General features: G+C 42.1%; 2 protein-coding genes across 2 annotated transcripts in view; one reads left to right on the top strand and one right to left on the bottom strand.

Annotated features, from left to right (window-relative positions):
* The window catches only part of notch3 (notch receptor 3), a 27,613-nt gene extending 8,650 nt beyond the window's left edge, over positions 1–18,963 (top strand). Inside the window, exons 3-33 of the mRNA XM_085454503.1 lie at positions 2,136–2,278; positions 2,375–2,710; positions 3,297–3,419; positions 3,509–3,742; positions 3,823–3,978; positions 4,118–4,303; positions 5,422–5,535; positions 6,967–7,080; positions 8,019–8,252; positions 8,520–8,630; positions 8,720–8,912; positions 9,098–9,243; positions 9,469–9,702; positions 9,797–9,949; positions 10,077–10,305; positions 10,434–10,635; positions 10,743–10,899; positions 10,994–11,178; positions 11,284–11,416; positions 11,928–12,185; positions 12,293–12,405; positions 12,514–13,040; positions 13,135–13,449; positions 13,540–13,679; positions 13,764–13,986; positions 14,133–14,223; positions 14,363–14,531; positions 14,667–14,971; positions 15,100–15,247; positions 15,352–15,449; positions 15,552–18,963. Of these exons, the coding sequence (XP_085310629.1) occupies positions 2,136–2,278; positions 2,375–2,710; positions 3,297–3,419; positions 3,509–3,742; positions 3,823–3,978; positions 4,118–4,303; positions 5,422–5,535; positions 6,967–7,080; positions 8,019–8,252; positions 8,520–8,630; positions 8,720–8,912; positions 9,098–9,243; positions 9,469–9,702; positions 9,797–9,949; positions 10,077–10,305; positions 10,434–10,635; positions 10,743–10,899; positions 10,994–11,178; positions 11,284–11,416; positions 11,928–12,185; positions 12,293–12,405; positions 12,514–13,040; positions 13,135–13,449; positions 13,540–13,679; positions 13,764–13,986; positions 14,133–14,223; positions 14,363–14,531; positions 14,667–14,971; positions 15,100–15,247; positions 15,352–15,449; positions 15,552–17,042 (7,261 nt within the window). The 3' untranslated portion in view covers positions 17,043–18,963. The remainder of the gene's footprint in view (positions 1–2,135; positions 2,279–2,374; positions 2,711–3,296; positions 3,420–3,508; positions 3,743–3,822; positions 3,979–4,117; positions 4,304–5,421; positions 5,536–6,966; positions 7,081–8,018; positions 8,253–8,519; positions 8,631–8,719; positions 8,913–9,097; positions 9,244–9,468; positions 9,703–9,796; positions 9,950–10,076; positions 10,306–10,433; positions 10,636–10,742; positions 10,900–10,993; positions 11,179–11,283; positions 11,417–11,927; positions 12,186–12,292; positions 12,406–12,513; positions 13,041–13,134; positions 13,450–13,539; positions 13,680–13,763; positions 13,987–14,132; positions 14,224–14,362; positions 14,532–14,666; positions 14,972–15,099; positions 15,248–15,351; positions 15,450–15,551) is intronic.
* On the bottom strand, positions 18,962–23,147 carry LOC146711605 (retinol dehydrogenase 8). The gene is made up of 7 exons (XM_085454504.1): positions 22,992–23,147; positions 21,955–22,090; positions 21,700–21,861; positions 21,421–21,600; positions 21,235–21,328; positions 20,888–21,071; positions 18,962–19,921 (listed from the first exon to the last, which is right to left on the bottom strand). The coding sequence occupies exons 2-7, from the start codon at positions 22,049–22,051 to the stop codon at positions 19,712–19,714; spliced, it is 927 nt and encodes a 308-aa protein (XP_085310630.1). The 5' UTR covers positions 22,052–22,090; positions 22,992–23,147; the 3' UTR covers positions 18,962–19,711.

Raw genomic sequence — 23,147 nt, 5'->3', positions numbered from 1 at the left:
ACATTTGAAAGGGAGGACAAATAATTTATCAGGCGTTATTACTATCGTCACTTTTATAAGCCCACCCACAGATACACTTGTATACCTGTATGTTAATAGATGAAAACACATTAATTCCAAATAAATATTTTAATCTGTATATCAAGATACACTTGGGGACACATTACTTCCTGGAGTGAGTTGTTGATTTCTTTCCACATAGAGTCATGATGGTCTTTGGAGAACAACGCCTGCTAAGTTTCTAGCTTTTTGGTTTTCATCAGCAGTCAAATATGGCTCCAGAAGAATTTGACTGTCAGTCTGCGTTGTATCTTTCAGCTCTTAAAGCAATTTTGTTCATCAGTCCTTTCAAAGACCGCTTTGTTCCACATTTGTGTTTCATTTTTAGTGACACCCTAGATTCCAGACATAGTTAATTTGCCTCTAAATAAACCCAGCCAAGCCATGACAAATAGCCATGGGAACCATGGTTGGGGGGTAGGGGTGATTGGTTGGGTGTCAAGCTTGCTTGTTCATCTGTGAGGTTACTATGGCAACAAGAATAGTGCATTACGAGTGAGTACTGTGTTTTCAGAGCAAAGGACCAGGGATTACAGGAAATATGACATGACATTCTTGATGGACCAGACTACTCTTGTTTCCTTTTGATCTCCCTCTCTACCAATTGCACCTTCAAAAGACAGTCTCTCCTGTGGAGCATCCCCTCCTCACACTCTGTAGCCTGAGTGACATTATCATCACAATCAAACAGGGAACCCTCTAACATCTGACCTCTCAGCCTCATGAGAGGAGGAGGGGTTTAGGAGAAGGAAAAGTAGCTGTAGTAAATGCGCAAAATCTGTCTCTCAACATAGGCATTCAAATGGCTTCAGTTTAACTTTCCAATGAAGTCTCATGTTCTGTTGGAAGATGTCAGTTCCCTATATTCTCTTTCTAACAATTAAATTCAACATAGCACCAAACTATCACTTTAAAAATATATTTTTACACTCTTGTGGGTAGTCTTGTGTGCTTTCATGCATAGTTCACAATTTAAATTGCTTTTGAAAGCTGGAGAAAAAAAAATTAAACAAAACCGAGAAACCTTAAGTTTTCTATTGTTCCACCAATCTAGACCAGCCAGAAACAAAGCATCCTTTTTCATAGAAAATCAAGATCTGGATCGGTTTCCCTGCCGCCTAATTTAAAGCAGCCTCAGCCTCCTAGCCAGGAGTGAGAGCATTTTATGCTTTTTTGTCTTTTTTCTTAGAGTGGGACTGCACATACAAAAGTAAGAATGAAAAAATGCATTATCCTGTAAGTGAGAACAGATGAAAACCCATTTTTGATCCTGCCCAGGGTTTCTCTCCATTGAAAGAGATGACAGTGCCCAAGGGTGGGCCAGAACCCAGCTGTCACCTCACAGCCATAAGCATCAGCCTCTTTGAAGAGGGTTCCTGTCCTCAGTCAAGGGCTTCACTGTGGGTGTAGTGTTACCAGCACTCCAAACCTTGCCTGAACTCCCATAGGAGCTTCATAGAGAGCAACTGGAAACCCTGTTTTTATATTTATCTCAGCTTCTTTGTACTGCATGTTTGGGTCAAGCTCAAACAATGTCTACACAGCTTGAATAGAGACAAGGCATTTATAGGTCACCCCTCAGACTCCAGTCTTCAGGGTAGTTGCAGAATGAAAAGTAATGGAACCCAAAAAATAAATGAATGTTTTGAATAAACTGATATCACCACATGTTTTAGAATACAGCCATCAAGAGGACAGTTAGTTGTTTAATTTAAACACCACAGCTGTTTCTCCTATCCTGTTAAAGAGCACTGTGTGCAACCCTTGTTTTTCCTCATGTTAGTATTTGTTGGCAATTGTTAAATTTCCAAACTGTTTCTGGGTGTGTTCTTTTTCATATATGGGAACAGAAATAAGAACTGGGGTGTGGAAAAACTGGAGAATGTTAGCTGACACTGAGAAAATTAGGTTTTCCAACTGAAAATAGTAGTGTGCGACTATTAAAGTCAATAACACACATGGCCTAACTCTGTCTTTTCATTGTATTTCTTTTCTTTTTTGTGGCTCTACTAATATGTGTGCTATATATTATGAGAAAAAATATCCTAAAACAATCCTTATATGTGTGTTTTTAGATGTCGTCCCGGATTCATTGGTCCTCTCTGTCAACACCTGGATCCATGTCTTCGATCACAATGTCAGAATGGAGCAGCATGCAAGAGCGAGGTGCTCAATGGTGTCACACAGTACACTTGTGTGTGCCAGAGAGGGTTCAGAGGTATGTCTAAAAGAATGCATATGTACTGGAAACGTCAGATCTTATCAAGTAAATTCAAAGTATCAAATTGATTTCTGTTCACTATTTGATTCCCAGGCCAAGACTGCTCCCTCATTGATGCTTGTGCGACAAGTCCCTGTGCCAACGGAGCCCGATGTGTCAATTGGAATAACCATTATAACTGTTCCTGTCCGCCTGGCTTCCAAGGAAAGAACTGCCGCAATGACATTGACGAGTGCCGCAAGCCTGGTGTTTGCCTCAATGGTGGAACCTGCATAAACATCCATGGGTCCTTCCGCTGTCAGTGCCAGCCAGGCTACAGCGGGCGCACATGTGAGGTGTCCACCTTGCCCTGTGCACCATCTCAGTGCCTTAATGGGGGCACATGTCGACAGACCAGCGATCATTCCTATGAGTGTGCTTGCCTACCAGGTACAATTTCTCTTTAGCAGAGCAGTAGAACACACACAAACACACGGTCGCTCCACTGCTACGGGCATCAGATTTTCCCAGCCTGATGACGTAGCTGTTAATGCTGCTGCTGGTGTTTTATATCCTCTGTCTTATGTCAGCTTCCTGTCTGCTCTTAATAGCTTCTAAGGGTGGATGGATTGGTGGGAGAGTTGGAGGCAGGCGGCCTGCAACCTTCTCTGCTCTTGTCACAACAGAAGGAATTTATTTTATGGGGCTTCTGGTTTCCCACTGGGAGCTGACAGGAAATGTCTTTTGCCAGAGAGGAAGTCATTGAAACTGTGAGAGATTATAAAACAAGCAAACACAGAGGGGGGTGTTGACCTCTGAAGCAGGCAAGAGTCAGTGCTGTTGCTGACATTATGTGGGAACATGTAAACAATTAAACACCCATTGAACCCTTTTACTGTTCATCTTGCTTCTCACCTTGGGTTGTTATACAAAACATGATTTAAGATTATGAGCAGAAATGTTAGTGTCTGCAAAATGGATGTGTTTGCCACTGTATCTGCGTGCTATAAGGCTTTTGTCTTTAAATTTGTCTCAGGTTTTGAAGGACACAACTGTGAGAACAATGTGGATGACTGCCCAGGTCACAAGTGCATGAATGGAGGAATATGTGTAGATGGAGTTAATACATACAACTGCCAGTGTCCACCAGAATGGACAGGTATAGCTCTTCAAATTAACTTTAAATACAGGTATACATGTCATGTACATAGAAAATATGTTCAAACCCATATTTCACCTACCCACTAGGACAATACTGCGCTGAGGATGTAAATGAGTGTCAAATGCAACCCAATGCATGCCATAATGGGGGTACTTGCTTCAACACCATTGGTGGCCATACTTGTGTCTGCGTCAATGGCTGGACTGGAGATGACTGCAGTGAGAACATTGATGACTGTGCAATAGCTGTTTGCTTCAATGGCGCCACCTGTCATGACCGTGTAGCATCCTTTTTCTGCGAGTGCCCAGTTGGAAAGACAGGTAAGTGGGCTTTTCTATCTGCCTATTTGGCCCTTTTAATCCTGTATGATAAATTGTTGATATATGTGTTTTATCCACAGGTTTGCTATGCCACCTTGATGATGCATGTGTAAGCAACCCTTGCAATGAGGGAGCAGTGTGTGACACCAACCCTCTTAATGGCCGTGCCATTTGTACCTGTCCTGCTGGCTTTGTAGGGGGTGCCTGCAACCAGGACATGGATGAATGCTCAATTGGCAAGTCTGCTTTTTTTTGGCTTGTTTTTTTTCTTGCCAAATCCAGGTCCTGTTGTTATATGCTGTGTATGCTGTGTTGTTGTATCTATTTTTCTTCTGAATGTGTTCCATATTCTAATCCTTTGCCTTCTACCAACAGGTGCAAACCCATGTGAGCATTTTGGAAAATGTGTGAACACAGAGGGGTCTTTCCAGTGTCAATGTGGCCGGGGATATGCCGGCCCACGTTGTGAGATTGACATCAATGAATGCTTGTCCATGCCCTGCCAGAATGATGCCACTTGTCTTGACCGGATTGGAGAGTTCACCTGCATCTGCATGCCAGGTACAAAGACATTTTGTATGGCCACTCCATTATGATAAAGAGAAAAATCACTTCTTTTTTTATTTTTAATAAACTAACTATGCTTACATAAATTATTGTTGCAATTTTACATCCTGCACTCAGGTTTTAGGTGAGCTTAATTTTTTTTTAAATATACTTTAAAAACAGCTTTTTAAAACTCAAACTCTGGCACAACACAGATTTATCATCCAAGAGAATCACTTTTGACCAAAAGATACTTTTGAAAACTTGTACTTCGAAAGAAACACAATATATAATGCCACCATACTGCCAGTGTAGAAGGTTATGTAATGTATTTCCCTAAACACTGGCTATATGGAGGCACCTCTCCATCCTCAGTGCACTGTACCACCAGATGGAGTATTGGTTTGGACTGAGTGATAGTTTTGACACTCTGGGACAAAAAACACAGTGAAACTCTCATGCACAGTTCTACATGCATGCTGGGGTTTTGGGAGCTATACAAATTAGAGCCGGGAGTTGGGTCTATAGGACTGGATGTGAGAGAGGGCGAGCAGTTAGGGGGAGGAGTGTGCTGTGAATACTAATGAGTGGTAGAGTGGTGGGAATGGAGTGGAACAATAGGGCCCCTCTGTGCTCCACTTTGCACCCCTCATATACACAGAGAGGGAAAGAGGCTCTTTCCCAGAGCCTGTCCCCCTCCCCCCTCCAGAGACAGGGCCTTCCTCCTCACCCTCCTCATCATCAGTCAGCCTGGCAAAGCTCATGTGGTGCTACTGATTATTTCTGATTCCACGCTAGCCTCACCACAGGAGCAAGACTCTGACTCACATTCTGTTTCACCTCAATGAAGGACCTAAAGTAAAAAGCATAACATGCATCTGCTGAATGGGACACTGAGCCAAGGAGGAGCAAAGCTCTATGGACAGTAGTGCGTGGCGATTTCAGTTCAGTGGAATTGGATGCCGTGGTTTAGCAAAAGCAAGTGTAAAACGATCACAAGTAAAAAAGTTCCTACACAATACACAGAATTATGTACACACCATGTTGGCTTGAACTGACCCGTACTCCAAAGTGAGAAACAGGTTTAAAAGCAATAAAAAAGTTCTAAAAAGAAGAACACTTCTGTCTTCCAGGCTACGTGGGCACATACTGCGAGACTGATGTGGATGACTGCGAGAGTAACCCATGCGTGAATGATGGGATATGTCGGGATATGGTCAATGGTTTCACGTGCACATGCCAGCCAGGTAAAATTGTTTTGAATTGCTTTTTTTCAGACACAATGGCAACTAACAAACTGGAGGACAGATTTGAAAATATTAAATACCTTTAACAAGTAATAATCTTTTACCATGTGATTAATTTTTTTGACCTATTATCATATGCAAAAACAACTCAAGTAGTTAAGCCAAAAAGCATTTGGATACTAAAAAATTAAAAGTCTGATTGCAAACTATTGTATTTTGGGTCAAAGTCCTATGAATTACACCACTGACTCATTTCCAGCTTTCTAATGCTAAAATTGTATTTTTGATATCTATATTTTTTACTTTAATTTACTTCTTATTTGGCAAGCTGATTTTTCTGGAGCACTACCGTGCTTTGCAGAGAACAGTGATAAAGGCTTGGGAGTGAGAATATGTTGGTTAACACCTGCAATACACTGACAGCATTAGTAAAAGCAGAAAGCCAAAGTTTAAATGTCCCCAGGACTAGTGGAGGGAGGGTCGGCCTCACTACTTTTGCCTGCTGGTATTTAGAGCCAGCACTCATATAAAAAGCCAGGCCCAAAAGTCTGCCTATCCCCTTGCCTGAACAAAGGCACCATTGTGACCCTTCCCTCCTCTATGGAATGTAGAAGGGACAGCAGCCTCCCTCATCTTGCCCTCATGGTGGTGGTGGGGGGGCGGGGGACAGCAGTCCCACTAATGAGATTCTTTTCCAGGTTCGCAATTTACATCTGGGACAGACGTCCCCCCTCCGCCCCCCATCTAGCTATTGAGCTGGCGGAGCTCCCCTAAAAGAAAAAACAATCCCACCGCCTCCTCCAGCACCCCCTTTACCAGGCTAAGCATCAACACACAGACCGTCCTGACACTGTTAATCAACTGAGCAGTGTGTTACCAATGCACCAATTCACCCCTGTCTGGGCACTGTGCCCAGTGATTTCAAGCTTGCCCAGTTTCTCAGACTATTCAAGCTAGTTGTTGTTATTATTATTATTATTATTATTATTGTTGTTCTTGTTGTTTTTGAACCTCTGTCAACTGTTAATATTAATTATATGCGCTGCAGTTCATAATCTTTCAGTGTATATATAAGCATTTTCATGCACAAAATGTGTCAAAATTTAGTTGAGCTGAAGATGGATACGTTGCTTGTCCATGTCCTGATATTCCATACCATTTGATAATAATATATTGTATGTATCATTTGATTATGAGTCTCTCCTCTGAAAAATCTTCAAGGTCACAGGCTTTCTATTGCATTCTGTCAGCTCTAACCTGGTCCAAGTGCATAGATAGTTTGTCTTTAACAAGTCGAGGTCTCAGACCCTACCTTAGCCAGTCAAAGACCTCCGCCCTTCTTCGGAGAGAAGATCTGCCCTCTGACCTTAGCATGGACCCTTTCGCTGGACCTTCTCTCTGACCTTTAACCTCTGTGTTTGCATGTCCCAGGGTTTACGGGTACCATGTGTCAAATAGACATAGACGAGTGCGCCAGCACGCCTTGTCAGAATGGAGCAAAATGCTACGATCGGCCCAATGGGTTTGAGTGCCGCTGTGCTGAAGGTAAGCGCTTCATTACTTAACAATTGTTAAGCAGAAGAGCCAAAGACAAAATAGCAGATGAGCCTTAACCAGTTGTTCAGGCCTTTGTTAAGCATTCTGTGTTATGGGGAGTTTCTCTGGGTGTCTGCTGATGAAACAGACTGACTTGAGGCCCCTAATCCCCCTCTTTCCCTCGTCGGCTCTCAGGACCATGGGGTCACTGAGGACCAGCAGTTGCCAAGAAAAGAGGCTTGGTCATTACCCTGACATCTGTTCATCTTTAAACCCCCTTACAACACCTTATGCTGCATTTTTAACTTTAATTCTTTAACATTTAGTTATGTTTGTGTTACAAAAGCATTCAACGTGTAAAGCTTCTCTCAAAGTCTGTATGTAAAGCTTGACTGTAGCTATATGTTGATATTTAATATGTTTGTTTGGACCTGTGCTTACTGAGGAGCACGGTCATTGTTTCAGTGGCCAGCTGCTTGGTGTTCCTTGTGTTTTTGGGCCCCTTCTGTTGAGTGAAGTGGCCCTGTTTGACGTGGTGCAGTCTATTGTTCCCTCCAACTCTGAGAACAATAGCAAGACTGGGAGGCCTGTGTAGGGCCCTTCTTTAGTCCTTTGCCCATCTCAGCATTGCTCTAAACACATACCACACACACCAAGTTTCTTGTCTGTTACACAGACACCGTTGATATGGAAACCACAGTGGTCAAAAGCCCAACTGTAGAAGCTTTTATGAAAAAGCAAGCATACAAAACATGGAAAAAAGAGAGAGAAAGTTAAACAAAAAACTGTTATGCTAAAGAGAAAGAGGAACATTTAACATTCGCACACAGACACACACACACATATATATGTATATATATATAAAAGCACTTCTTATTCTTAATTCTTAATGTACTTTTTAATTCAGAATATTAATTTATTCTTAATGAATTTTTTCCCCTCTATAGGTTATGAGGGCATACTTTGTGAAAGTAACATCAACAACTGTCAGCCCGACCCATGTCACCATGGTACCTGCATTGATGGCATTGCCAGCTACACCTGTAACTGTGAACCTGGTTACACAGGGTATCGCTGTGAGAATCAATTAAATGAGTGCCACAGCAACCCTTGTCAGAATGGGGGCAAGTGTATGGACCAGGTCAACAAGTACATCTGCCAGTGCCAACATGGAACCTCGGGTAAGAGAAAAATCCCACAACGTATCATGTACTTGTACTTTGTTAACTCAAGCCATTGATTTATTCCCTTTATTAATGCCGTTGCTCTTCAACATAACAATAATGCTGTGACAATATATAAAATGCTATAGAATTAGACTCTTTAGTATACTTTATTATAAAGAATGTATATAGAATTTTGTTCTGAAATGTAATGAAAGATTTTCTGCATTGTTAAAATTGTTAAAATGTCTACAGTCTTAATATAAAAGTTCTTTTTGCACCCAGGTACAAACTGCGAGATAAACTTTGATGACTGTGCCAGCAACCCATGTGACTATGGCATCTGCAAAGATGGCATTAATCGCTATGACTGTGTTTGCAAACCTGGCTTCACTGGTAAGGTCTTATGAAAATAACAGTGTGAATAAATCCTCACTGAAAATGTTGACAAAGAACTCTAATTATGTATAACATTTCTCTTGCAGGTCCCAAATGTAATGTGGAAATAGATGAGTGTGCATCTAGCCCCTGCAGGAATGGAGGAAAATGTATAGATGAAGAGAATGGATTTCACTGCCTGTGTCCTGATGGCTTTAAGCCTCCTTACTGCTACTCTCAGGTGGATGAGTGTGGCAGTGGCCCATGCGTCCATGGCTCATGCAGGGACGACATTAATGGGTATATACATTTAACAGCTTTTTTAAACTTTAAAGTGATTCAGATGGGCACATAGGAAACATAATCTTGAAATGGGCTCCATCCAAGACTGTGGTTAATCCTATAACTTATACATCAGGTCAATGTTATTTCATTCTTACAAACTGAACATTTTTGGCTTATTAACTGTTCTCTGGTATTTCCAGTTACCGCTGTGACTGTGAGCCGGGATGGGTGGGAAAGAACTGTGACCTGGACAGGAACGACTGTCTGCCAAGTCCCTGCCAGAATGCTGGCACATGCATTGATCAACTCAATGGTTTCACCTGCAAGTGTCGCCAAGGCTTCAGAGGTGAGAGGGCATCAAAGTAGCCAAACACACCATCAACCTTAAAATGTTCAGTAGAAAGAGCAGAATACACACGTATAGCACATGCAGCAGAGAAGAAATAGCTAAACATATCTGATGTCCTCCATGAATTTTCATCTTAGGCTATGGCAATTGTCTACCTCCCCCTAGTGGTACATAAAAATATGCTAATCCATACATATATTCGTCTCCTTTGTCCTTTGACAGGTAACCTCTGCCAGGTGAACATCAATGAATGTGAGTCCAGTCCCTGTCTGAACAAGGGCACTTGTGTAGATGGCGTGGCAAGTTTCACTTGCCTGTGTGAGCTTCCTTACAGTGGACCCACTTGTGCTGAAGTCCTTACTCCTTGCTCTCCTAATCCCTGTGCCAATCATGCTGCCTGCATCCACACACCAGATTACATGGGTTATCAATGCAAATGCCCACCAGGGTGGCAAGGTTCGCAAATTTTGTATTCAGTCATCTCAGTGCTTAGCATAGATAGTCTAATTGGAAGCTTACAGCTATATCTTGTGAAACGCTTCCTTTACAGGTCAGCTGTGTAACAGAGATGTGAATGAATGTATCTCAAACCCCTGCAAAAACCGTGGGACTTGCGCTAACACGCTCGGAGGGTTTGTGTGCTCTTGCAGAGCAGGATATACTGGGCTAACCTGCGAAACAGACATCAATGACTGTTCACCTAGTGAGTTGCTGTTTACACTTACAGTTATCATATAATTATTAAATGACTGTTACTAATAAATAAAATGCCAAATTCATGTGCAGGTACTGTATTTGCCCAAAGCTGTTTTCTTCTCTTTTGCTTTTAGATCCCTGCCTAAGTGGAGGTTCCTGTACAGATGGTGTGAACTTCTTCCACTGTAGCTGTCTGCCAGGCTTTACAGGGTCTCATTGTTCTGTAGAGATCAATGAATGCCAAAGTTCCCCTTGCAAAAATGGAGGCACTTGCACAGATTATGTTAACTCCTACACCTGTACCTGTATGCCTGGGTTTACTGGCATCCACTGCGAAACAAACATCCCTGATTGTACTGAAAGGTGTGTATCTGGAGCTATATCATGTACTCAAAAAAATAATCTAGCTATACAATACAACATAAAGTGAATATAAAATTAATTTTTAGGTAAAATGAAGTACAAGCTTACATTTTCACACATGTCCACAGCTCTTGCTTCAATGGGGGGACATGCACAGATAAAATCAATGGATATTCCTGTACTTGTCGCTCTGGCTTCACCGGGTCCCACTGCCAGTATGAAGTCAATGAGTGTGACTCCCAGCCCTGCCTCAATGGAGGCATTTGTCAGGATGCCCTGGAGTCATTCCGTTGCTCTTGCCCCAAGGGCTATACTGGCAACCGTTGTCAGGTACAAATATTTAAATGCACCCCTGAAATTTCACGTTTAGGACTTTAATTGTCATACACAAATAAAACAAATAAATTCTAAATTCAGTCGCTCTCTTCCTTACATAGATGCCAGTTGATTGGTGCAGGCGCGCATCTCCATGTCATAATGGAGGACGCTGCCGTCAAAAGGATGCCTCATTCATCTGTGAATGTACTGATGGCTGGTCTGGCCGTTACTGTGACATCCCTAGAGTCTCCTGTGAAGCTGCTGCCCGCCAAAGAGGTATTTTAATGTTGGGTACAATTTGATGTAACCTCTGTCTGCGTTTGTGACTAAGTTACTGATGTAAACTTTGCTCACAAATCTATGTTATTAGGGCTCCAGACGGATGAACTATGCCACCATGGTGGTCACTGTGTTAATACCGGGAATACTCACTATTGCAAATGTCCTAATGACTACACTGGAAGCTATTGCGAAAATCAAGTGGATCATTGTGAAGACAAACCTTGCCGCAATGGCGCCACCTGCAGGGGATATGTGGGAGGATACCAGTGTGATGTAAGTTTCTTTGTTTTAACATGTTCTTTTCCTTTTAATTGTCAGATTTCAAAACAGTCTGGGTTTCTTTTTTGCTTTCAAACATTAATTGTTGTGTCATTACAGTGTATGCCAGGTTATACCGGAAAGGACTGCGAGATAGAAATCAACGAGTGCCAGTCTCATCCCTGCCAGAATGGAGGCACTTGCATTGATTTGGTGGGACACTATATCTGCTCCTGTCCCCCTGGCACCCTGGGTATGTAAGCACATGTAAAACAAAACCCTATGCTTACTAGTGAATACTTTGGTGGCAGATTTCTTTTCTTATGTATGGATCACTTTGGTAATAGCAATATCACTTTCTCACTTAGTTGTATGCATGTAGAATGTTATCACAAGTGGGCCTCATGTTTATTGCACCTTCACAGAGGGCCTATTGTAGAGTAGAAGGCATCCAGGCGCTGCATGTAAAGTCGTAGTTTCCATGTTAGGGGGAAGGTTTTCAAGGATGAGCTGAGCTGAAGGTATAGACTCACATGATGTGTGGAGGAATTTTCTTTGTCTGTGAGTTTGGTCAAGTCATATAAGACATGAGCTAACCACGCCCATCTGCTTAGGTGTTTGACTGGAACGTGTTTCTCCATATTGCAATATGTTATTAAACCCACTTCAAATAATGCTCGCCGGTGTTTGCAGTTTATTTTAAAAACAACAAAATAAATATCTCATGTATACGAAGAGTTTATAATTACCCTGTCCTTTTAAAGGTGTTCTCTGTGAGATCAACGAAGATGACTGTGCTCCACACCCAAGGCTACGCAATGCGCCTCCTAAGTGCCTAAACAATGGCACCTGTGTGGACAGAGTAGGTGGATATCGCTGCAACTGTCCCCCTGGTTTCACAGGAGAAAGATGTGAAGGAGACATAAATGAGTGTCTCTCTCAGCCCTGCATTCCTTCCAACAGTCTTGATTGCATACAGTTGCCCAATGACTACCAATGTGTCTGCAAGCCCGGCTTCACAGGTTAGACACCTATGAACAATTCCCATTCTCCATGAACCTTCATCGTGCTTTTTTGTTGTTGTTGTTGACCAAATGTATAACTTTACTAACTATACCTTGTTTTTTAGGTCGGAGGTGTCAGAGTAGGTTCAGTGTGTGTGAGTCTCAGCCTTGTCAGAATGGAGGAGTCTGTTCAATAACTAGCAGCTCTTCTCAGGGATACACCTGCACATGCCAACTTGTAAGTGTAAATATGAAAAGCTTGTAATTTGGCCTCCTAGTTTTTAAATTACAGCATTCTTGATTTAAAGGTTCATATATCAACCTCCAAAAATTATGTCTCTCTTAGGGTTATGCAGGGCCTAACTGTGAAAGAAGCATGTCCTGTCGGGAGCTATCCTGCTACAACGGAGGTAGCTGTTCACTTACCCTAAGAGGGGCTCGTTGCACATGTCTACCAGGTTATGGTGGACCCCAGTGTCAGCATCGCAGCAATGATGGGTGCTCAGCCATGCCCTGCCGCAATGGAGGACTATGCACTGAAGAGACCAGCTTCCCATTTTTCAACTGTCAGTGTCTCAGTGGATGGAAGGGCAGACGATGTGAGCACAGCAGAACCACTGTCCCTCCAGTCCCCTCATGCCCTCTGGCAGACTGTGATGCCAAAGCTGCAGATGGTTTTTGTGACAAACAATGTAATTCATTGCCTTGTCACTGGGACGGCGGTGACTGCTCTCTAGCGATGAAGCCCTGGGATAAATGTGGAGACCCACACTGCTGGCGTGTCTTCAACAATAGCCAGTGTGACAAGTCCTGTAACAACGCTGACTGTCTGTATGACAACTTTGACTGCAAAACTAAGGAGAAAGTTTGCAAGTGAGTTTAAATTTTCAGTTTAAAGGATACTCACCAGTATTTACAGAACTGAGAAAATTTCACGTGCTTAACCTTCTGTTTATATCATCTCCAGTCCAATATATGAAGCCTATTGCATCGACCACTATGCTGATGGAAAATGTGACCAGGGCTGCAACACAGAAGAGTGTGGTTGGGATGGCCTGGACTGTGCAACGAAAGTTGCAGAAAAACTTGCTGAGAACGTCTTGGTTTTGGTTGTTCTAATGCCTCCAGAGGAGCTTCTTCGCACCGGGACAGTTTTTCTGCAGAAATTAAGTGCTATCCTACGCACTTCAGTCCGTTTCAGGCTAGACAGCAATGGAAAAGCTATGATCCAACCCTACACCCGCGAAAGCGCACGCATGAAGCGGGAACTGGAAGTCATTGGGTCAGTCAGGCATACAGTAAAATAAAAGCCTAAGCCTTTCCTGTAGATTGTACATTACACTAAACTCTTGCTTCTCTGCTGTTTCTGTAGCTCGATAGTCTATGTAGAAATAGACAACCGCTTATGCACGGAGGACTGCTTCTTAACAGCTGACAGTGCTGCAGAGTACCTTGGAGCTCTGTCAGCAGTAGAAGGGCTCCAGTTCCCCTACCCCCTCAAAGAAGTCCGTGGTGAGTAGGGATACTTATTATGCACAAATGAACTACAACTAATAAGTTACAAATGTGTAATTATGTCTTTCCTTCTCCCCACAGGTGAAAAAATCAATGGCACCATTGTTGAATTACCCTTCTATCTGATGGTGGTGGGGATAGCTTCTGTTTTTCTTTTAGTCATCCTTATCATAGGCATGCTAATTGCTCGCAGAAAAAGAGAGCACAGCACCCTGTGGTTCCCTGAAGGCTTCTTCCTCAAGAAGGAGCCCAGCAGCAACAAAAACCGCAGAGAACCTGTGGGCCAGGATGCTCTGGGAATGAAGTAAGTTATGATAAGTGCCTTGAGGCAAGTATTGTTGTATTTTGGGAGTATATAATAAAAATTGAATTGAATTGAATTGAAGTGCTTTCATTTTTTAATTAAATATTACCCCTCTTGGATTTACATTGTTATTCATCTGCCAACAGGCACATGCCAAAAACTGTGGAAGAATCTCTCCTCGGAGATCATAGTGACCAGTGGATAGATACAGACTGCCCAGAACCAAAAAGGCTCAAGGTCAGTTTTGCAAGTGTTTTGCAGTTTACATAAACAGAAGCACAAGAGTGTGTATGTGTGTCTGTGTGTGTATGTTTTTAAGCCACTTGCATTTAAAATGTTTTCTGTCTCTTTTTTTAATCTTTTCCTGTAATTTCAGGTTGAGGAGCCAAGTATGCTTTCAGACGCTGAAGATACAGTGGACTGCAGACAGTGGACACAGCATCACCTTGCAGCTGCAGATATCCGTGTGCCTCCCACCATGCCCCTCACTCCACCCCAAGGAGAATTTGAAAGTGACTGCATGGATGTTAATGTCCGAGGCCCAGGTTGGTAGTGATATCAAGTAAAGTTTTCAAATTGAAACTGTCATTTGCAAATAACTTTTATACTTTCCTCTTACAGTATAATTCAGCAACCAAATAGACATTAACTCACGCACGCCTGTTTTCATCTCCTAACAGATGGTTTTACACCTCTGATGCTGGCATCATTCTGTGGAGGTGGCTTAGAGTCTGAGGTAGCAGACGAGGAGGAGAATGAAGAGTGTTCTGCCAACATCATCTCTGACCTAATCTACCAGGGTGCATCCCTTGCAGCCCAAACAGACCGCACTGGTGAGACAGCCCTTCACCTGGCTGCTCGCTACGCACGTGCTGATGCTGCCAAGAGGCTGCTGGATGCTGGAGCAGATGCCAATGCTCAGGACAACACGGGACGCACCCCATTACATGCTGCTGTAGCTGCAGATGCACAGGGTGTCTTCCAGGTAATCAACACATACTGGTTATTTGATATGCTACATCGGAATGTGATTGGAATACTGTAGCACATTTCTTGCACATTTCAATTGTTTATAAATTAAAATTTAAAATTTAATCTGTCACACACTTCTAGATTCTGATCAGAAACCGAGCCACGGATCTTGACTCACGTATGTACGACGGATCAACAGCACTAATCTTGGCTGCACGGCTGGCAGTAGAGGGCATGGTAGAGGAGCTCATCACGTGCCATGCAGATGTTAATGCAGTTGATGAGTTGGGTAAGTATGTGCCATTTATCACACATGTCCTAATGCATGCATTCCCAATGCATTCATTATACTGAAATCATTTCTCTTAATTTGAATTGTTTGTTGTGTCTTAGGTAAATCTGCCTTGCACTGGGCTGCTGCCGTCAACAATGTGGATGCCACTATTGCCTTGCTCAAGAATGGTGCAAACAAAGATATGCAAGATCTTAAGGTATGTCATTCTTCTATATTGTTTTTAAGACACTTTTTCACAACTGCATCTTTATACGTGTTTGTATCTAACAATCTCTGTTAATTTTATTTCTTTTTTCAGGAGGAAACCCCACTGTTTCTTGCAGCCCGTGAGGGCAGCTGTCATGCTGTGAAGGTGTTGCTGGCTCACTTTGCAAACAGAGAAATCACAGACCATATGGACAGGCTGCCAAGAGACATTGCTCAAGAGCGTATGCATCATGACATTGTACAGCTTCTTGATGAATATAACACAGTGAGGAGCCCCCAGGGCCATGGCGGAGCAGGTCACCACCTCACTGGGGGACACACCTTGTCTCCTCTTATGTGTCCTCCCAGCGCTTTTCTACCTAATCTGAAGAACACCCCACAGGGTAAGAAAAACCGTCGGCCTGGGGCCAAAGGTTCTAGCCTGGGAGGCCAGCATGCCGCTAGCCTGAAGGAGTCAGTGAAGGCCCGCAATAAGAAGCTAACCCTGGACATGCAGAGTGCCTTACTGGAGAGCTCAGTTACTCTGTCCCCAGTTGACTCACTGGACTCACCTCATGGGGGAGCTAGCAATGCTGGCTACATCACCAACCCCACGTCTCCAGTCGCCATGCAGTCACCAGGGCTTTTCCACCCATCAGTGTCTGTCCCAAACACCCCGATGGTACATGGCAGCATGTTAGAGGGAGGTGGCCCCTTTGCAGTGTCTCTAGCCCAACTCAATGATCTAGGAAGTGGAGGAATGTCCTTGCAGGGACGCGTCTCTATGACATCAGATATCAACCATGGCTATGTGCTGAATTCAAGCCAGATGGGGCTAAATATGGGCATGGTCAGTCCTGTCAGCGTGCCCTTTGATTGGCACAATCGCATGCCCCCTTCATCCCAATGTGGTCAACAGGTAGTGAATATTGTGCAGAGCAGCCAGGCAGGCATGCACCCCCAGAGTCCAGCCATGCAGCAACAGGGCATGCTGATGCACCAACAGCAGATCTACCGTAATCCCATGCTGCAGCCAACACCTGTTACCTCCACACCCACTATAAGCCCCGTAAAGCTGCCTTTGATTGCTGAGCAACAGCAGCAGCAACAGCAGCAACCACAGCAACAGCTCATGAATCACAACATTACCAACCAGCAAAGCATGGCTTCCGCCCCACCAACACCCCAGACATCACAGGCCCCACCAGCCTTCTTCCAGCAGCAGCAGATGCCTCAGCAGTCCTCCCAGCCACAGCCTCCTGCTCAGGTCCCCCAGGCAGCCACATCAGCAGCTCAGCCAGCTCAGGCGCTCCCCTCCCAGCCTAGTGGTAGCATGGCAGGAAAGGAGGATTACCCTACCCCTCCCTCCCAGCACAGCTATTCATCCACAATGGATGCCACACCCAAGCATTACCCTCATTTGCCCAGTGAGCACCCTTACCTGACACCGTCTCCAGAGTCTCCTGAGCACTGGTCCAGTCCTTCTCCTCACTGCGTCTCCGATTGGTCGGATTCCACACCCAGCCCAGCAGTTGCTGTCCCTGCCCAGACCCAAATTACTCAAATTCCAGAGGCCAATGGCAAGATGCAAGTTTTTGCATGAAGATCATATAGCCTCTGCTTGAAAATGGACCAAGGGTGAAAGAATTTGAGGACTGGCTCTTGGGGTCTGTCTGTGTTTTTATGTGTCAGCCTGTTTCCAAGATTTTCATTGGATTTGGATTGACTGCTTATCACGAGGATTGTCTGCTGGTCGATTTTGCAGAGAAAAAAAGTAAAGGGATATGTGTGTTGTCTGAAAAAACAGCAGACAATTTAATGAAGTAATTCTGTCACAGATGGACTTGTTTTTTATTATAAAAAAAAGTATATGAAGAAAACCAAGTCTTTCATTTCAAAGACTTGGGACATTCCTAAAAACTAACAAACATTTAAAAGTAGATAAGAGGAAAAGTGAAATGCTGAAGGGAATTCATTTATTTTTATTTATTGTCTTTATCTATCTAAACTACTTTTTAGTTCTTTTTCTCTGTCCTAGCTTCTCATATAAAGTGTCACCCCAAGATTAAAAACAGATTGAAATGAAAAACAAAAACATTTCAAAAATTGCCCTGCAATTGTGATATCTTCAGCTGATTTGTGGTTTTCCATATTAGTATTATGAACAAGAATGTAGATAAGTGTCTCTAAAGCACTTCAAACGACCAGCCCAATAGAGCAAGTGTGGGTCCGGTACAAAATGATTAAAATGGATATTTATAATATATGGGTGGCATTTAATCCATGGTAATTTTCTTTATCACCTTTCAAAATGAGGTCAACAGAGTAAAGTTTTAGTTAATGCTTCCATTTGTAGCTTCTTACTGACACTGAAGTATATGTACTGCCAACCTTGATAGCTTCAGTTTTAAGGCATGTTTATATTCACGTTAAAAGAAATATGTTTCAAACAGAACTGTTTTGCCTATAAAATCAGCCGCTCACTGCCGTTATGTTTTACTTTGCTTTATATTCTGTATATTTTTTTTAAACACCATTTCAGATATGCTAAGCTTTGCTTGTATCAGCTGCTATTTTCTTTAGTCTTCCCTGCAAAACATTCCTCCATGTTGCTGGTCTTATTGAGTCTGGATTCTGCACCAGTCAGTGGGATCCAGCACAGAACAGAACACAGACTAGCAGAATTTGTTAAGCTTGTGATGTCCCTGAGCAGACTAAATGGACTATTTGCAGCAGTTAAGATCTCGGTGGCACTCTCACCTTGTCTACGGTGATGTAGTGGTCAGCATGAAGGCGTGGCTACTGGGTTGTAACTGCTTATGCCCTGTCACTCCTCAGGGAGGTGTTTTATGGCATGCAGTGGGATAGTGCCCCTGCATCTACAGTAGTATCAGTCCAGGGGCTATGTGGTTGCATCTTAAGATGAATGTTAAAATAGACCCAAGGAAAAAAACACTACCATGTAGTGTTGTTCCCTATAACTTTTTTGCTAAATTCTGAGATGACATTGTCATTTAGCTAACCGAGAGTTGACCAAGTCTTTTATTTCATTGTGACATCCTTAACATTTTGTGGGCATTTCAACATAAAGTCAGATAATAATAGTAGAATTTTACAAAAGTACGTTTCGCATGTTTATTTTGTGACAACATGAACAGAAATAAGTTGGCCACCACTTTAGTGTGTCATAGACTTATTATATCTTTCATTTATTGTTTATTCTGTTCATTATAGAATCAGATACTGTTCTGCCAGACCTGAGAAACATGTTCACAGTCCAGTTCACATCTTACTTAAAATGAAAACAGTTTTTTGGCTGTTTATTTGTTTATTTTTATATATAACTTGTTTTACAATTTCTCTACCAGGCCGCACTAAGTGTTTTGTACATTTCAATCTCTCAAGTTCTGTTTGTAAATATGTTTGTTCTGGGTAGATCATTGCTTGAGAAATATTGTTTCTAAAATGATTGTTGTGTACTAAAAGGACAAAAATAAAATGTACTTCATTTAGCATTATTTCAAGCTGAGGCTGTGACTGATTTTTTTTACACGTTAGTTAACAGTTAACATAAATTTAATGTTAATGTACAAATGTCCACTCTTTTTACATCAAAGTTTTGGATACCTCCTGTTCGAGTTGCTATGCTAGACAAACTATGTGATGGCACTGTTACTGAATTATCCAAACATATTTTCCACCTTATGTTTACCTCTAGGATTGCTCAAAATACAATTAAGACTATTCACAGGAACTTATTGCAGTGGAGGTGAGACCCAAACATTAATTTCAAATGTTAAATCATTGCTCTTTTATTATTTGCATTCACAACATTTATTTTAAGATCGACTCAACTCTTGTATTATATCTGCAAAAAGGTTAAATCAAAGGCATGTAATTTATATAATCAAGTACATCGTTTTAATAGTTTTGCGTTTAGATTTTGTTAGCATCATTACAGTGTAGTAGTTCTTGTTTTATCTAAAATTAAGAGTATGACAGAAATCTTAGTAGACAGTTAAGTACATAAATATTACACAAATTAGTAATAAACACAACTTTTTCAGTTACTACTGTACTGATAAAATGATAAACACTTTTGCTCAGAAAGAAACTATATATCACCTTACAGTTGGGTGTTACAAATAAAATAATATAGTATAATATAATAAAATATAATATAATAAAGTCATAGCTATCGCTCTCGAGAATTATCTTCACGTGAATAATACTTCTAATCTGTGCAACAATAGAATCCTCATATTCACAGAATCATTTCTTTCCTGCCCTCCTCTGCAGAAGGCGCAGAACCCCCAGCGTAGCACTAAACACACGGTCATGTTTAAAGATCATCTTGTAGAATGTGTGCAGAGGCAGTTGGCCAGTTGGATCTGCATGCTTGAGGGCAGTCATGGGCATGTACACTTTGTTGGTCTGGTGACGCAGAGGAGGGTCCTTGGCTGTGATCACGTTAACTGTTTGCTGAAAAATAAAAGCAAAAAAATTAAAACATTCATAAGTTTTCTTTTTTTTTGTTTCCCGTTTGGATCTTTAGCCATCAGAATTGTTGTCTTAAGGCCAAGAAAGATGCCAAGCGGATTTATTTTACCAAGTGGATCATCATGGCCTTGCCATATTGGTCCATTTGATTGACCTTTATTATAATTATGTATTTATTTTACAAACGGGACAGACATAACTGGGGGATAGGACAGGGAGAAAGAATGAAAGAAAGAGAGGGAGAGAAAGAAAACCAGAGGGGAGAAGAGACGGTGAGAAAGGGGGGTAGAAAGAAAGAAAAACAAACAAAACACCTGGATCACCTGTATGGAGAAAAAAAAACAGAAGAGAAAGCAAACAAAAAAAGAGCAACATAATAAATACAGCACCATCACCATAAACTAGCTAGCAGTAGATAACAGTAGATACTAAACATTAAACGATATTGTGCAGCACGCAAGATAGACAGCGCACAATGTGCTTTGAGGCAGCAGCCAAGAAAGGTGTAGTCCACGTCTGTGAACACCCGTGTGTACACCTGTGTGCACACCTGTGTGGATCAGCATGCTTGTATTCCAAAGGTTTCTCCATGTAACGATCTGCTGGGGAGTGTGGGGAGGCACAGCCCCGTCCCCCAGGGCATGAAGCAGGTATGGAGGAGATCCAGGCCCCAGATATCCAGAGGCCCCAGAGTACGAGGACCCGAGGAGGACCACCAAAAGGGGGGAACCGTGCCACCCTCCTGGGAAGAGCTGAGTAGAGCCCCAAACGAGAGGTCACCCAGCAGCTACGGAGCAGAGGCCAGAGGGGGTTGTAGTGGCGTGCCCGCGGGCTCTCCCGGCAGCCTCTCTGTGCCAGAGAGGACCGAGCTTCAGGCCCATTCATAAATTTTCACTAAAAAACATGTTATTTTACCGTACCTTTAAAAACACAATTTTAACCACTTGCCTCAGCCACTTCCTCTGGTGTCTGACTTAAAGAAGTAAAGATTTCTTTAGAGTATGGAAGGTAAAGTTCCCTGAATATCCTGGCAGTCTCTTCATCCGTCCCTGATAGATCCATCTTCTCAGCACTTTCGTACATTTTCCTTTCAAACTCCGTCACCACAGGGCCAGGTTCTACTAGAGTTGTCCTTTGAACAAGGATATAAAAAAAACATAACATTAAGACCACTGTCCCTTTACACTCATTAAGTTTTTAATATTTTGCCAATGTGGGCTTACTGATAACTCAAGTTTTAGTTGTGGGCTGGCTGCATTTTTAATGCTGTAGTATGTTTCAGGACATGTAATCACTTGATGTTAAACTTCATTGCTTGCACTGCCAGACTTTCACAAAATCCTTCCACAGCAAATTTGGATGCAGAGTAGACATCGTTGAACAGAAGTCCTGGTTGGAAATATTATGAAAGATGTTAGCTTTTAGTTTTTTCTACATTGTATGCATGTTCTGAAGTTTTTTATCAGCACAAACAAACACACCCTGTAGTCCCATGACACTGCTCATCACCACAATGTGGCCACTCTGTCGCTGCTTCATGTCAGGCAACACCTCTTTCACCAGACGCACCAGGCCAAAGAAATTTGTGTCAAACAGCTCCTTCATTGCATCGATACTCTGGCACTCCAGCGGCCCAATCATGCCAACACCAGCATTGTTTACTGTAACAACAGAATACACTATGCTTTCAAACTGTATACTTGTAAAAAGAAATGTTGAATTCAATTAAAGCTTATCTACAAGATGGAGGAAAAACAGACCAAGAACATCCACCCGTCTGTTCGGCAAGCTGTTAATACATTCTTTGATGGAAGTTTCACAGCAGGCATCCAACTCTTTGATTTCGAGGGTTTTGTTTAAGGAATCGCCTGCTGCTTTCTCCAAGGGTCCCCGTTTCCCAAGATCTCTCATGGTGGCAACCACTGCCTCAGATAAAGAGGGAACACACTGACTGTCAGCAATGATGGTTACTTCTACCACCTACCTGTACTATAAGCAAGGACTGATCAGCTGACCTTTAAACCGCCTCAGTTCATCTTTGGCCAGCCGTGCAGCCACAGCCAAGCCAATGCCAGAAGAACACCCAGTCACCAGCACCCTCCGGGTTGCCATGCTCGTTGATCTTTGACCTAAAGGTTCAGGTGGTCTTGACTGGTCAGTCAAACAACGTTGAGAAAAGAGAAATATTATTAAAGATATTATTAAAGGAATATTCTTCAGCCAATGTAAAGTCTTTGTAGTAATCACTCTATTGGCATATACATCTAGCTTAGTTGGAGTTTTGTTTTGTTTTTTACCATGAATTGGATAAAAAGAAGAAATGTTACTGTTAAATACTTCTTTTTAATATGTATGTATGTATATATATATATAAAACAGCAAAAACTGATCACTCACATAATGCACTGGTTGACAATTTACTAATTAACTTAAAAAATTTTTTAACAAAAGGTCACTTCTTGTGTGTCCATGTGAAGTGATATTAAGACTAGAGTGCCTTTGTTATTTGTTAAAAGATTACATTGGCGCTAATCTGCTTAATGTGTGCTGGAATGTTTGTCTGCCTTACCAAAGCCCAACACCTTTTTATTCAGAATGGAACCAACAGATATTCACATAAGGACATATTATAAAGAGTTATTTTAAAGAAGCGGTATTATGAAGAGAATAGAATAACACGTTTAGAGACCAAGTGTAATAATTCTTAACATTAGGGTTTGTTTGTTTTTTTAAAGATAGTATTGCTTTGTAGTTATATATTAAGTCTCACGGCATCCCAAGAGAAATTTATTAAAATAAAAAATTACAATATTTTTTCCGTAACACATTTAAGTATAATTACACTATAACAGTTCAATGCTAATTAATAAAGTACACTGTGCTAAAGCAAAGTACTTGGTATACAATTTGTAGTGAGTCAACATAAACTATCACTGCAGAATGAATAGCCTGCAGCAGACGCTGTAAATCCCTACAGGACGAGTTAACCACATTCAAGTCGAACCCTAGAGGCATGTAGTTTTCTTTGTAGTTGATATTGTAATATACCAACCTGTGGAGCGAACAGCGCTTTCTTCACAACAGTGGATATGAGAAATAAAGAGACAGTAATAAACTAGTAGCTCACTCAACTTCGTAGCGCAGCATTCGGAGAGCAGAGGCAAGACTGGGACACGGCTACATAAGCCCAGTGATTATCTAAGGTCAG

Source organism: Copadichromis virginalis, linkage group LG4 (assembly GCF_057382275.1).
Source record: "Copadichromis virginalis isolate Kocher_CV1m ecotype Utaka linkage group LG4, C_Virginalis_male_GT1.1, whole genome shotgun sequence".
Lineage (NCBI taxonomy): Eukaryota > Metazoa > Chordata > Actinopteri > Cichliformes > Cichlidae > Copadichromis > Copadichromis virginalis.
The sequence above is the reverse complement of the archived record's forward strand: the minus strand, read 5'-3'. Positions and strand labels throughout refer to the sequence as shown.

Coding starts and splice junctions, on each gene's coding strand:
- LOC146711605 (XM_085454504.1), bottom strand. CDS start 22,051: ATGGCAACCCGGAGGGTGCTGGTGACTGGGTGTTCTTCTGGCATTGGC. Junction 21,329..21,420: donor CAGTGTCATGGGACTACAGG/GTGTGTTTGTTT, acceptor ATTTCCAACCAG/GACTTCTGTTCAACGATGTC. Junction 19,922..20,887: donor CACCAGAGGAAGTGGCTGAG/GCAAGTGGTTAA, acceptor TTTATTTTTCAG/CAAACAGTTAACGTGATCAC.